At 62.1% G+C, this 14,165-nt stretch overlaps 3 protein-coding genes across 3 annotated transcripts; all 3 read left to right on the plus strand.

Moving 5' to 3' along the window:
• Positions 1-223: 223 nt before the first annotated feature.
• CHLRE_48g761147v5 (uncharacterized protein) lies at positions 224-3,198 on the plus strand (the record flags this gene model as incomplete). Its single annotated transcript, XM_043073062.1, has 5 exons — positions 224-275; positions 481-584; positions 870-938; positions 1,562-1,597; positions 1,941-3,198. Coding segments are annotated over 5 exons (396 nt in total), but the record flags the coding sequence as incomplete, so codon positions are not given.
• A 4,177-nt stretch (positions 3,199-7,375) lies between these two features.
• Positions 7,376-11,322, plus strand: CHLRE_48g761197v5 (uncharacterized protein). Its single transcript, XM_001700638.2, has 5 exons — positions 7,376-7,955; positions 8,221-8,341; positions 9,232-9,362; positions 9,966-10,010; positions 10,277-11,322. The coding sequence occupies exons 1-5, from the start codon at positions 7,578-7,580 to the stop codon at positions 10,379-10,381; spliced, it is 780 nt and encodes a 259-aa protein (XP_001700690.1). The 5' UTR covers positions 7,376-7,577; the 3' UTR covers positions 10,382-11,322.
• Positions 11,323-12,495: 1,173 nt separating this feature from the next.
• CHLRE_48g761247v5 (uncharacterized protein) lies at positions 12,496-14,007 on the plus strand (the record flags this gene model as incomplete). Its single annotated transcript, XM_043073063.1, has 5 exons — positions 12,496-12,790; positions 12,870-12,924; positions 13,056-13,144; positions 13,389-13,497; positions 13,954-14,007. Coding segments are annotated over exons 3-5 (234 nt in total), but the record flags the coding sequence as incomplete, so codon positions are not given.
• Between the last annotated feature and the right edge of the window lie 158 nt (positions 14,008-14,165).

Consider the following 14,165-nt stretch of genomic DNA (forward strand, 5'->3'; position numbering starts at 1 on the left):
GGGTGGGGGGGCGAGGGGGGGGGGGCGTGTGTGCTTTTAGAATGTGGGGAGTAGTTCATCCAGAGCCGGTGGGGGCGTGTGTTGCTGGCGGGTGTGTGTGGGGGGGGCATGTGTGCGTGGGCGTGGGTGTGGGAGTACCAATGCCTCCCTCTTTGCTCCGTCACTCCGCTCGCCATGCAAGCACGCACCCCCTCCCTGTCCCCTCGTCTCAACGCTCGCACAGGCCGAGCTGGTGCTGCTGGGGCTGTTCGGCCGCACCTGCCGCCTGCTGGACGGTGCGTCGCGCCGAGGGGGGGGGGCGGGGCAGGCGGCGCGAAGGGGCGGGCGTTTAGGGGCGGGGTTGTTTTGCCACTCCCAGTAAGCCGAAGGGGGAGTAAACACCTCACTGCGCAACACAACGCCTCACCACACGCCACACACCCCTCACCACCACCACCCCTCTTACTCCTCCCTCCCCTCACCTCCCCTCCTGCCCCCCAGGCGGCGCCGCGGGCCCCGCCGAGCTGGCGGCTGCGGGCGCGGAGGTGGCGCAGCTGGTGTCGCTGCTGGAGGCCCGGCACGCCGCGCTGGCCTCCAACCTGGAGGTGGGGCGAGAATGTGTGTGCGCGCGTGTGTGTGTGTTGAAGAGCACAGGGAAAGCAAGCCAGTTTATGCGATGTGTGTGTTTGTGTGTTAGAGAGCACACGCGCAAAGACAGTTTGTATACCATGTGTGTGTGGTTGTGTGTGTGTGTGTGTGTGTGTGTGTGTGTGTGTGTGTGTGTGTGTGTGTGTGTGTGTGTGTATGTGTTGTTAGAGCGTTGGGGGCGGGGAGGCGGTCGCGGGAACCATAAAAACCCTAAAACCCTAAAACCCACCCCTCACCCTCAGGGCGACGGCTTCCCGGAGCTGCGCGCCTCGCTGTGGCAGGCCGAGTCCAGCGTGGCAGCGGCCGTGCAGGTGGGTGGGGGGGGGAGGAGAGATGGGGGCAGGGGGAGGGGGGTGCGTGCGTGCGTGTGCGTGCGTGTGTGCGTGCGTGTGCGTGCCGGCTGAGGAGGGGGGAGCAGAGGGGGGTTCGGGAGCCGAACCCAACGGCAGGAGGGGCAGGGGCGAGGCGGGGCAGGGGCGGCAGCGGTGCTGTGCAGGTGTGGAGTGAGGGGAGAGCGGGAGGGAGGGAAGGGGTTGGTGGGGCGGGGTAAGGGGGAGCTGGCAGGGGAAGGGCAGCAGCTGTCCCTGATACCTCGAGTTGGGGCGGCACCCGCTCAGTCCGCACCTACACTCACATGAGCTTGTACGACGCCGTGTCGTTTGCGCTCGCCCGACCAGTCCCAGCCGTGCTCGCCGCAGCCGTGCTCGCCGCAGCCGTGCTCGCCGCAGCCGTGCTCGCCGCAGCCGTGCTCGCCGCAGCCGTGCTCGCCGCAGCCGTGCTCGCCGCAGCCGTGCTCGCCGCAGCCGTGCTCGCCGCAGCCGTGCTCGCCGCAGCCGCCCTCGGGTCCCATTCCTTGTTTGCTGCCCCGCCCTCGGCCGCCCTAATTGCCCACACCCACACCCACCGACCCGCACCACCACGCCGTCACCCACAGGCGCTGAGCCCGCAGATGACGGAGAACCGCAAGAAGGTGAGGAGAGGCGCGCGGGCGGCGTGAGCGTGAAACGTAAAGGGCCCCTGTTGATGTTGCCCCTGGCCTTGCTTACCAGCCACACCACCAGCCACGCACCAGCATGCGCTGCAAACAGGTGTACCGCCCATGCGGGCGTGCGCGTCCACCTCTCGCCCACTCTCCTCCCCCGTTCCTCGATATTTCGTTGTGGCTCGGGCATATTTCGTTGGTTTTGGTTTAGCTTGGGCTGGTATTTACAAACCCCCACTCGCTTTGCAGTCTTTAGTGCATCCTGTACCGCTTTTCCAACCATCTTTGCAAACCCCCTCCTCCAAGTCCCTCCCTCGCCCCCCCTCCCCAGGTTGAGGAGCTGCTGCGCGAGGCGCACACGCTGTCCGCCGTGCTGGCCACCCCGGGCGCCACCGCGCCGCTGCTGGAGCGGCTGCTGCCCAAGCGCTTCAAGCAGTACGCCAAGGGCATCAGTGCCAAGGCCTAAACAGGCAGGAAGGCAGGCAGGCGGGGAGGTTGCCGCTTAGGCCTAAACAAGCAGGCAGGCCAGGCGTGGGAGTTGCCGCCGAGGAGAACGAGCGCGAGGGTAGTGACACAGGCTCAGGCGCCAGATGAAACCGCCAAGTACATGCCGGTGTGATGGCTGCTTGGGCTGCGTTGCTTGACATGCAAAAGCGGAAGGCAGGGGTGGGGCGGGGAGGGGGGCGCACCACACCACTGGGAGCTACAGCTGAGGAGCTACAGCTGCTCAGCCGCCGGCTCCGCCAGCACAGAAGTGGCCGCCCAGGCCAACGGACCCCGCAGGCTTGTGCGTCGCGTGTTTATTTTTTCCGTTACATTAGGCTGTGGTGGTTTATAGCATTATACGACGAAGCGAACAAGATCTCAGCCGTTCGCACATCGCAAGATTCGCAACAGATGGCTGGCGAGCGCTGCTGCGTACGGTAGCAAGCCAGGGCAAGCGGCGGTACGGACGCGAGGAGGTGTGTGTGTGTGTGTGTGTGTGTGTGTGTTTGTGTGTGTGCGCGCCCCACATTGAGGGTGTGGAGTCTGGATGACACGCGGAGAGCACACGGAGCGGGGCGACCCCCGCCCGGGCAAATGGACCTAACGGCCTTGGTGGGTACCGTGGTACGGCTAGGGACGTCTGAGGACTGTGTGTGGAGATTGGAGGCCGGGCAAGATGATGCAGTGACATGGCGTTTTGTGTGTGTGTATGTGTGTTATGGTGTACAGCGGCTGTGGGGCAGTTGGCATGCCGTACCGATCAATGCTGCTGGGTATTTGCCGTACACGTTGCAGCTTCCGATTGAGCGCGCCCGCGTTTGCTTTGACACCAGATTGGGGTCGGGGCGAACGTGCGTGCGTGGTATGTGACGACTGCGGCGCTGACGGCACGGGGGGGGGGCCGGGCGACGATGACAATTGACAAATGATCGTCTGAGGATGATGCGCGTGCTTTGAATAATGCCGCCCCGCTAGCTCAGACGTGCACCCATGCCGCACTCGAGGTGTGTCGTGTGTGAGTTTCGGGAAACGGGCAGCCCACAGTTGCATGCTGCCTGCACAGCTGTAAGCTCCTGTAAGCTTGGCTGTAAGGCCTTCAAACGTGGAAGCCAAGCGCCTGCGCAGCCTGTCCCAGCGGGAAGAAGCCTAGAGGGTGCGTATCCACGGTGCGTATCCCAGTGCAGAGTGCGCCCGGTGCATCTGTGCAACAGCCTAGCTGCCAGCCCCAAGGGTGCAGCATTACCGGCAGCGAACCCGGACGCAACCCTGTGCCTCACTTCCTGCAGCTCCCACGAGCGCCAGCGCTCGTGGGAGCGCCACCCTGGTTTCGCCTTGACGCCTCCACACACACAATGCTGGCATGCAGCCCGTTGGCGTGCCCCGGCCCCCGCAGGGGGCGCGGCGCACCCATACGTTTCAGAACAGGGGGGGGTCAGGCTGAGATGCTCCCCACACGTTCCCGGCCCCCGCCGACTGGACACAGCCATTATGTATGCCATCCATTACACGAAAGTACTGTACACAAGGTAGAAGAGGCCGCAGCGACTGAGATCCGATACCCGACTCGCGTCAGGGAACCTCAATCGCGAAAGTAACTGAGGCTAAACCATATTTCGCGCACTCTAACGCATAGAATGGAGTCCGATGCCTCAACAAAAACAATTTTTAGGCCAATTTCATCGCACAGGCTGGCGCTGGTCCAAATTAGTTATCAGATACGTAGAATACCTCTATTTAAGCACTTATGTATCTGTCAGGAGGCCCGTAGGTATGTGAGCTGCGAGCGCGAGCACCTGTCCTTAACAGGCTGTTTCCACTTGGCCCCACTAAAGACCGAAATCCCGATTCCCGGCAGCTTAGCCTTGCCAATCGAATGCAAACAATGTATTTTGCTTAGTGTTTGCTAATGCGCTTGGTTGCAAGTGAAATCATGCGAAGACCAGGAAGTCGGGGTTCCCACTTGACCTCCACTATTTGACCCCTGCTCCCGAGCCCTCTAAAGCACTTTTTGCCACTAGTGTCCAGGCCGAAGCTTTGGAGCTAATTCCAAGCAATATAAATCAAGTTGCATACGCAAGTGCCATATATTCAATTTCCACTTGGGTCTGTGCTTGTTGGAGCGAGGTAGAGGGCCGCGAAGTGGCCGCGTGAGCCTGGAACCATACTTTCTATGCCGAATACACGCGATCAAGCTCTTTCCATTGCTGAAAGAATCGCCTCCGAAGCTGTATTAGAAACGCCTTTCCACTTAGCTCCCACTAATGGCCTTTTCGCGCTAGTGTAGTGGGCCGAGTGGAAACAGCCTGTAATACTGCCGTGCTGGCAGCCCCTCAACGTGAGACCTATGAAGCTGAGACTCTGTTATCATTATATTTGCAAACATGTAAGGCTGAACGGTTTCGCCGCAAGGGCGAACATGAACTTACTTCGCGACGTCCAACTGTCCTACGTCCAACGTACAGCCCCGACCCCCCAGCACTGGCACCCAGGTCCAAATTACTTATAGATGAGTCTGTATCGCGCGGTGGGGGACGATATGACGGGTTTTGGTGCTGGGGGGGTTGGCAGATGGCGAGGGTGCGGGGCCGAGCACTGCCGAGCTGCGGGCACGCGGGGGGAAATCCGCGCGCGCCCTCACAATTTGACAGGGCGTTGGCCCAGCTATTAACATACATGAATACGTAAGTATTTAGAAGCTGTGCGGGCACAAACGAGCGATTTGCGTCCATTGGATCCCATTTCCCCAGACTCCCTTTCCCCGATGAGGCGACCCCCGACCCCGCCAACCCGGTCACCTGTCGGGGAGGTTGTGCGCACGCCAGCATCCGCAGTACCTTTGGTCCAACGTTTGCCATGACTCTGGCACTCAAATCATACTCAGACTTCAGTCGCCATTCCTACACCAGCCTCCTTCCACACGCTTCCACCCGTTTCCACCTCAGCTCTACGCCACTAAGGGCCACTACCTGCCCGTAACACCGTACGTTGCGTCCCATGTGACTTGACTCCCTTAGGGGCACGCCCCATGGATCGCATGGCGGTCCGCTAATGTCACCGAGTGCCCGACCAGGGTTATTCCAGTTTTATGTGCAGTTACGTCGGGAAACCCGAACGTAACCAGAGTTCTTGTACGCAAATAATACGCCTTTCAATGTGTCTGTAGCAACGCATAACTTTGCGAAAACACGAGAAAGACGTAAGACTAGAGGCGAAGGGATCGGAGGCGTTGGAGGATCCCGGCGCTCGATAGCGCGATCGGCTTTGTATTTCCGCGGACGATATCCTTCAAAGCAAACATATAGACTTGGACGTTTACGAGTGCAGCGCATGCGATCTCTCCGATCAGCGATAGCAGAAAATGCATGAGCTTCATCGCGATGCATAAGCAGAGCTGAGTTTTGTGATATCAACAGTGCATACTATCGTGGTGAGGATTTGTTCGAAACGTGTGCGAACTCTTGGTCCCCTGCCCCCGCAGGCCCCCGCCCTTGCCCCCGCCCGCGCTCTCTTACCTTCGGCAAACGCAACTGTGTTCACCGGCGCCTCCCCGCGCAAATCCCTCCCCTGATACCAACTCCGCAACCCCCTCCCACCCCGTTCGCACAACTGTGACTGCGCGGAATTGGAAGTTGGGAATGAGCCCATACCCGACAGCTGGGATCGGGGGTTAATTTTTAATTTCCTGTCATGCTGGCCTGCAATAGTGCGCAATGCGACAGGGGGAGGGGGCAAGCCGGGGTACTGCGTAGCGGTAGGGGTTTCGCCTTGACGCCTCCACACACACAATGCTGGCATGCAGCCCGAGTCACCGAGTGCCCGACCAGGGCACCCCTCAGGCGCCATCATCAGGCGTCACTCATGAACATGCCGGTTCCCGGTCGGCATGCGCCCCCGGCCCCCTGGGGCGGCAGGCTGGCGGGCTGCTGTGCTTTCAAGCAGGGGAAACCCTGCTTGCAAGAGGAGCGTACTGGTATGTAGGACGCATACAGTACGTAGTGGGTGTACTACGTACCGTACTCTGCAACCCTGCCGTATGGTGTACGGCGCCGGCGGCACACGCCTGGAGCCCAGTGCCCGCGTGTGCGGCTGTGCGCCGTGTCAATTCAGGAAGGAGCAACGTATTTGTTCTTAAAGAAACTGTATCTCGTTTTCCAAGCAAGCCGCGGCCGGCCGGGCCCCGCAAAGGCTCAAAACCGCGCACCAGCATGGCAGCGCCACTGCGCCAGACACCGGAGCATGGATGCATGAGCACCGAAGGAAGCTGGAACACCCGGCCACCCTTTGACGCGTGCGGGGCCGTGTGCCAGGCAGTGCGCCTGCCACCACGTCTGAACTCACGATCCCGCCGGCAGGACGCTGCGGTCAAGCGCGCACACGCGCGGGGCCCTGATACTCGATACCAAATGTAGCAGGACAGTCGGCAAAAGCCACACCTAGATGCCCCAGGGCGTGTTCCGCAAGGGTTATATACTTGTGTGTTGTAGAACTTCCGCGTTGCTCCCACACGTTGCCATTGCCGCGTCCATTGGGTCCTCGGCACCTCGCCCGCACATGGTTCTGCGGAGAGCGGGGTGCTCGCCACGCAACACAACGCACACAATCACGACGGCCCAGCTGTGGTCTCGCGGCGGCCTAGCAGCGAGTGCTGCAGCAACCGTGCCATGCCGTACACACACCGGAGGACACGCCAGGGGACGCGGAGGTCCCTGTGAGTAGCTCATCACAACTGATATCATGCGCCTACCCTCGTATTTCTGGAAGATACGAGCACTGACTGCAAGCTGCATGTGGAGACCCGCCCCGCACCAGGTCCCGCCAGCCAACGCGTGTGACTTCGGGCCGGGGATGCGCCCCCGTGGCGCCCCCTGCCCCCTGCCTGACCAAACGACCCACACGAGCCCAAGAATCTGCCTCCTGAGGCCGGGCTCTGTGATGCTCTTATCGCATCATTGGGAGTGTATGTTTGGGTAGCGTGCCCGTGCTGCGCGTGTGTGCATATGTCAGCACCGGGCGGGCCAGGCGGGGGCAGGGTCAGCACAGGCTTGTGGGCGATTGCTGCCTTGTCGCGCGGCCCCCCGCCCCCCCGTTCCCCTTGCCCGAGCAGAGCGCCAATCGAGGTAAATGTACTGCAAGAAGCGTCAATTGGGCTGGTGAACCGGGAATCCGCACGGAGCCTCACGGAAGCAATGAAGCGACGTGTGGATGCAGCTTGCGCGACCTGTTGCTGCCCAGCCACAAGAGCTTAATTATGGTTGTATACGCCATCCTTCTATTGTAATAAACTTACTATGCGCACGGAGACGCAACAAGCGCGGAGAAAACACGAGTACGGCCCCATTGCCAGCCTGCAAGTTTGCGCGGTGCCCCTCGCTGAATCAACGCGAGCCACCCCCAATTCAGTCACTTGCATTTATTTGAATTGCTAGGTCGCGACGTCTAGGGGTTTAGCCGCGGAGCTTGCACTTGCTCCTCTACGCCACAAATGGCTCTGCAGCAGACCCGCGCTTTCTCGGGCCGCATGTCGCTGAAGTCGGCTGCGGCTCCCGTCCGTGTTAGCCGCGCTAGCCGCGCCCGGACTGTGCTGGTGGAGGCTCGCCAGTTCAGGAAGGCCATGGGTGTGCTCGGCACCAAGGCGGGCATGATGTCCTACTTCACCGAGGACGGTCTGTGCGTGCCTGCTACCGTGATTGCTCTGGAGGAGGGCAACGTGGTGACCCAGGTGAAGACCCAGGACACCGACGGCTACAATGCCGTCCAAATTGGGTACAAGGCCACCGCTGAGAAGCGCGTTACCAAGCCCGAGCTGGGCCACCTGAAGAAGGCGGGCGTGCCGCCGATGCGCCACCTGGTGGAGTTCAAGGTGGGGAATGGTCGGCGGCTTGTGGCCGTGGCCGTGGGGCTTTGCTGGCGCAGTGGCCCAGGCACGCTATATTTCTGCCGACAAAATACGAAATGCTAGCTTGAGGCTGGGGCCAACACGGCTGGGAAGCCTTGGCCAAGCGACGCTCAACCAAGTTGGGGTCGTGAGACTCGCTCGCGAGAGGGCCGCGAGAATACCAGGCTCGTAATTCTGTTGTATTCCTTGTATTTACATTTTCAATCCTTTCATCTTCCCGCTCGCGCAGCTCAAGGACCGTGCTGCTGTGGAGGCCTACCAGCCCGGCCAGGCTCTGGACGTGGCTGCTCTTCTGAAGGAGGGCGAGCCCGTGGACATTGCTGGCATCACCGTGGGCAAGGGCTTCCAGGGTGCGTCGTCTCGGGCTCGAGCGCAGGGGCTGGGGGGGTAGTTGGGCGGGGAGGAGGGCGGGGAAGAGAGGGATGGAGGGGGGCAGGGAAAGCACATCGTGTTGTGGAGGAGAGGAGGGGGCGTGAGGGCAGCAGCGTCTGGAGCCCGCGCCTGGGCCTGGCGATGCCCGGCGCAGTGCCTCCGGCGCGGTGCCCGGCGCCCGGGCCCGCGCCAGGCGGCCACAGCAGCAGGACAGGGCCGCAGCAGCGCACACAGCAGCCGGAGCCGTGGAGCCGCAGGAGCGCGCGACAGGACGGCGACAGCAGCCGCGCGCCTGGGTTGGGGTCCAGGGGGTTGGTGAGAGGGGGGCTTAGCTGAGGGGACTGCGGCACGCGATGCTGGCGGATGCGGAGAATTCGCCGCGGCTGAATCCGGGGGGGGGCGGGAGGGAGGGCGATGGCCGGCGCCCGGGTGTCAGGGAGTTTCGTACGGACGCAATTACACCGGGGGTTTACTAGGAGGGGGGCAAGGGGTGGGAAGGTACGGCTCGGGTAGCTAGCTGGCTGGCTGGCCAATAGCCAGCATCAGTCCAGCAGGATCCAACAGCAGCTGCCGCTCACGCAGGCGGAAGTCCTGGAGCAAGTCCAGAAGGGAGGGCACACGTGGCTGCGGTGGAGATGGCAATGTGGGGGTTAAGGGGGCTGTGCTGCTGACCGGCTTGCAGCATTGGCCTCAGGCCGCGGCGGCGACCGCTGTGTGGCTCCGCCCAAACCGACACCGGCAACCTCTGCTTGCGCGCACACGCCCTGGAGCCCTTCGCGCCCTCGTGCTTTCAACCATCCACCCGCCCACCCCAAATCCTCCCCTTAACTAATCATGAATGTCCCCCCCCCAACCTCCCTCCCCACAGGCACCATCAAGCGGTGGCACCACAAGCGCGGTGCCATGTCCCACGGTTCCAAGTCGCACCGTGAGCACGGCTCCATCGGTTCCGCCACCACCCCCTCGCGCGTCTTCCCCGGCCTCAAGATGGCGGGCCAGGTGCGTGCGGGCGCCAGGCGGCAGGCGTATGGGTAGGGGGGGGGGTTGCAAGGAGGGTTGGATAAGTGGTACACGGAGGGGCGGGCGGCGGCTGCGGGTGCACACAGGGGTGGGACTGGCAGGAGGCGGGGCCGCTAGGGGCCATAGGGCAGCAACAGGGGGCGAGGAGGGGAGGTGCGCAGGAGGGACCCGTGTGTGTCAGGCTATCTTACAGATGCCCGGGTATGGATGAACGGGAGGGTGAACAGGCAAACGGGCGGGAATAGGGAAGGGGGGCCGACTGGACGTGCGGACACGTTTGCAAGGTCGTGACGCGATGCGACGTCGTCGGGGCACCTAGGAGCGAGGGCGACCGCACTCCGTTGGCCGATGCTGTTGTGGCGCCTTGTGCTGTTGTGCTGCGGCGCCGCCTGGCGCCATCCTGACCTTGCTTCCCTCCCCCTCTCGCGCTCTCTCTGTTCGTGTTTGTCCATGTATCTCTCCTTCCTCCTCACTCCCGACACCTCCTCACTCCCGATACCTCTCTCCCGACACCTCCTCCACTCCCGACACCTCCTCACTCCCGACACCTCTCTCCCTCCCTCCTCCTCCACTCCTGGACAGATGGGCAACGTCCGTATGACCGTCAAGAACCAGTCCCTGCTCAAGGTGGGGGAGCAGGGGCGGAAGGGGCTGAAGGGGCGCGCGGGGAGGGGGGGGGCCGCCGGAACCTGGGCGCGGGTGTGTGGGGTATGGGCCAACGTCGTGCACCGGGATGATGGTCGTGGAGGCGGCCCTGGGGTCCTGGGATCCTGGTGGCAGCCTGCAGCCTCGCGCCTCTCTTCCTGTCACGCCCCCGCGTACTTGCCCAAACACCACCACTAGTATCAGCGTCCACAACACTAAACTGTGGTGCTCCCAATGGTCAACCACAGGTCGACACCGAGCGCCACGCTCTGGTGGTCAAGGGCTCGGTGCCCGGCAAGGTTGGCAACGTGGTGGAGATCACCCCCGCCAAGCTGGTCGGCGTCAACTGGTAAACAACAACAGGCCCAGAATGGCGGTGGTTGTAACGCTGGCGGTTGACGGTTGGTACTGGCCGCCTTTTGGGTGCGTCGGAGCGCTTTCGGCGGACGGAGTGGCAGGCAGCGTCGATAGACGAGGTGCGGATGTGATTTGGAGTGTGAAGGTTGTGTGATGTGGGGGGACAGGGGTGCTGCGTCCACGGGAGCTGCGGGATGGGGCACTTGCTCAGGAGAAGCGGCGGAGCGGCTGAGGCGGCATGCAGCAGCTTGCGCGCTGCGCGGCCGGCCTCAAGGACTCGAGCATGTTTTGTGGGGTCGAGTAGTTCACAAGGCCCAAAGATCAATTATAGTGAAGCGTGCCACGTGGGTGCGGGAGGCGGCACAGAGTTGTCGCAAGCTGCGGAAAGTAGAAACAAGCACAGATATAGTACACACACATGTGAGGTGGCAGGCGGCGCGCCGGCTGCCAGCCCCCGGAATTTTCCCGACTTGCCGGTGGAGCTGGGGCTGAGCGCGGGCCGCGTGAGTGCCGTGCTTGTGTGCATTTATCACACACAGTGACACGGCTGGCGAGGACTCGTGAATGTGTGTGTGGCTTGTCGTGCGGCTAGATGGCGGGGCACGGCACATGGGGTGGCGTGTGAGTGCAACAGGCGGGGCTTGCCTGTCGCCACGCGCCGCGCGGCGGGGCGGCGGGCGTGGCAATGTGGAGGTGTAAACAGGAAGAAATTAAGCCTGGCAAGCGTCTCGGGAGTGTTCCTTTCAAGGCTTGCACGCCTTGCATCTTCCAGGGCAGGCACGCAGGGTAGGAAGAGGCACAGGCCTGAACCGCAGTAACCTGAAGCAAGCAGAGGCTGGGATGTGGCCCTTCACTGGCTCACCGCACTGCTTTCATGAGCTCAAGGACAGGATAGGCAGCGTGGCCTAGCAATGTGGAGGTGTAACAGGAAGAAGTCAAGCGTCTCGAGAGCGTTCCTTTCGGAACATGAATCGCAGTGCCCCAATCACGTGAAGATAGCAGAGGCTGGGATGTAGTCCCTCACTGCACTGTTGAAGTGCTTTCTTGTGCTCAAGGACGGGATTGGCAACGTGGCCTTTGTGCGAACCGCTACCCCTGTCGTGATGGTGGCACTTGCTTCCCTGCCCTTGTCCCTGCCCTGTCCTGTCGCCCCGGCAGCGCCGCCTTCAGAGCCCTCCAATCGGCTTGCTCCCACCTATGGGCGCGCACCCGCCTGTGGGCTTGCGCTCACCGGTGGTCCGGTGGGCTCTCGCGCGCGCCCCCTTGCAGCAGCTCCCAGCTGCGCGCTCCTCCAGATTTCGTCGCTGGGGTATACGACACACGGCACAATGTCGGGACCTCGCCATTTCACCCCTGACCCTGTCCCATCTGCCGTGCGCTCTCAGCCCCGCCGATTGGTCATGGGGCAGGTGTGGTACTGCCATATTAGTGTCTTCCACCGACTAGAATTTCCCCCAAATCCGCCGGCGCAAGGCGGAGGAAACGTTTTGGGGTTGGGGCTGCGCATCTACGCAGCGCAGTTATTTTGGCGCGGGTTTGGCGGTATCTAGACGTTCTTTAGGGGGGCTCGCCCCCTGGGGAAAGTTTCTTGGGTCATCTACGCTGTGTAGACGCCGCGGGCCTGCAGGGCATCTACAAGGTACGGGCACTGGGCATACGGTACACGAAATGCCATTGACAAGAAGTTGATGTAGTTGTGTGCAGGTCTGCAGGGCGCCTGCGGTGCCCTGTGCCATGATAGACACGCGGAGCAACTGCTGCCAGTGCCAGCCTGCCACGGGCTCCTGGGCTCCCACTTCCACTCCCACTCCCACTTCCACTCCCACACTCTCCCACTCCCAGCCCATTGGAAGGGCTGCTGCCTGCTGCAGGTAGGGCGCCGGCCAGCAGAGGCCTCTGCAGCAGGGCGAGCCTGAAGCTGGGTCAGCCTGCCGCAGCGCCGCACAGGCCAAGCCGGCATCGCCGCGGCGGCGACCTGTCGTCGCAATGGACGAAGTTCGGTGTGCAGGGAGCACCGCACGAGCGCTTCACGGTCGCGGCTAGCGCCCGATTCAAACGCCGGCAACCTTGGTTCCTACCCTGTGGTATAGTAATCACTTATTAAGTTGTGGCCAAGACTCGCGCTTCCGTTTTGCCCCAGGATCCGGGCTGTCGCGGATGGGGCTCCGTAGCCCCCCCCTACCCCGGTAAATTTCATACTCAGAAACAGTTATCTTGAACACGCTTCCAAATTGTTACTATCAACTACAATTCATTAAGAAGCTAAGCACAATGCAGGCGCAGTCTACGCCCCGCCTAGGCAAAGCAGCTCGGCGAACGAGTTGGAGTGGAGCAGCACCGCGCTGCCGCTCATGGACAGCACCACAGCCGCCTTTCCAACCAGTGACGTCGACGTCGCCTTCTGGGTGAGCAGCATACTAACGGCGTCTTGAATGCCGAGGCGAGAATCCTGTGACGAGACGTTTTTCACTCCTTTTTTAACAGGCAACAGCACCACCAGCGTATCGCATGTAATGCGTTTGTGGCGTCTCTGCCCGACGTAAGTTGAGCTCTCTGTTTTTGAGTGAATTGCCTCGAGATGCTGGCCCTTTTTGCTACTACTGCTTTCACCACAGCCTGAGCACTCTCACATGGCGAAATATTAACCCTATGCATCCACATCGGTCGCAGATGCAAGGAGCGCAAACAATGACTGTTGACGCAGCTGTCGAGGCTCCGTTCAGTCACACGACTGGCACCGCGGCGAAGGTCGTTCTCAGGTGGAACCCACTTCAGGAAATGATTGATAGATGCACAACACGATTACTCGAAGCTCAGGAATGGCCCCGGCTGGCTCAAACAGCTGAAACGCGGCCGCGGACACATTCGAAGATGAGCGGACGCGGTGCACAGCGGACCCCGCGCATCCCACCGCTTCCACACGTCCACCGCCCCACCAACGCGCACACCCTCTCTTCCCCAATCTCCCATCCCATATGTAATTGCCGCTACCGCTCCCATCAGGTTCATCTCGGCGCTCAATGCCCGCGACCTGAGCGGCATGCTGCAGCTGGTCAGCGACGACTGCCACCACGTGGACCTCTCGCACGAGGCCGAGGGCCACTGCAAGGAGGTGAGCGGCTGGGGCAGGAGGGTGGCGGAGAGGAATATGTGGAGGTAAGAGGCTGAGGCAGGAGGGTGGCGGAGAGCGTGGAGGTGAGCGGCAGGAGGGTGGCGAGTACAGGATAGCCTGGAAGTGAGCGGCGCAGTGAGCCTGAGGCTGCGGCAGAGGCAGTGCGGGAGCCTGAGCGGCAGGAAAGGTACGCTAGAGAGTGGCAGCAGCACCAGCAGCAGCAGCGGCAGCTAGAGGAGCGGTTGCGGTCCTTGGGGCCTGGCGCTGGGCAACACTTCCCTCACCCGCCCTCCACGCCACCACCCCACATCATCCCGAGGCTCTAGAGCCTGACCTCCCCACCCGGCCCCGCCCACCCCGCCCCACCCCGCACGGCCCCGCCCCATCCTCTCCAATGCCCCGCCCCACCCAAATCCCTCCCCCTCGCACACGCACACACACGCACACACACAACAGGATGTGGCTCGCTTCTATGCGGACGTGGTTGCGTCCATGCCCGAGAAGGTGCAGGTGAGCTGCTGCCGAGGTGATTGGCTGAGGCGTAACTGACTGACTGACTGGTGAAGATTTCTAATGACAATGCAAGGGTACACAGGCACCCCACCCCAGTCTTTCTCGCACACACACACACACACGCACGCGCGCACACCCTCAGACTCAGTCTTTCT

The sequence above is a fragment of the Chlamydomonas reinhardtii genome (genome assembly GCF_000002595.2).
Source record: "Chlamydomonas reinhardtii strain CC-503 cw92 mt+ unplaced genomic scaffold scaffold_48, whole genome shotgun sequence".
Taxonomy (NCBI): Eukaryota; Viridiplantae; Chlorophyta; class Chlorophyceae; order Chlamydomonadales; family Chlamydomonadaceae; genus Chlamydomonas; species Chlamydomonas reinhardtii.

Excerpts from the sequence above, each read along its gene's own strand:
- CHLRE_48g761197v5 (XM_001700638.2), top strand. The coding sequence starts at position 7,578 with ATGGCTCTGCAGCAGACCCGCGCTTTCTCGGGCCGCATGTCGCTGAAG. Across the intron at positions 7,956-8,220 it reads GCCACCTGGTGGAGTTCAAG|CTCAAGGACCGTGCTGCTGT; the intron begins GTGGGGAATGGT and ends CCGCTCGCGCAG. Across the intron at positions 9,363-9,965 it reads GCCTCAAGATGGCGGGCCAG|ATGGGCAACGTCCGTATGAC; the intron begins GTGCGTGCGGGC and ends ACTCCTGGACAG.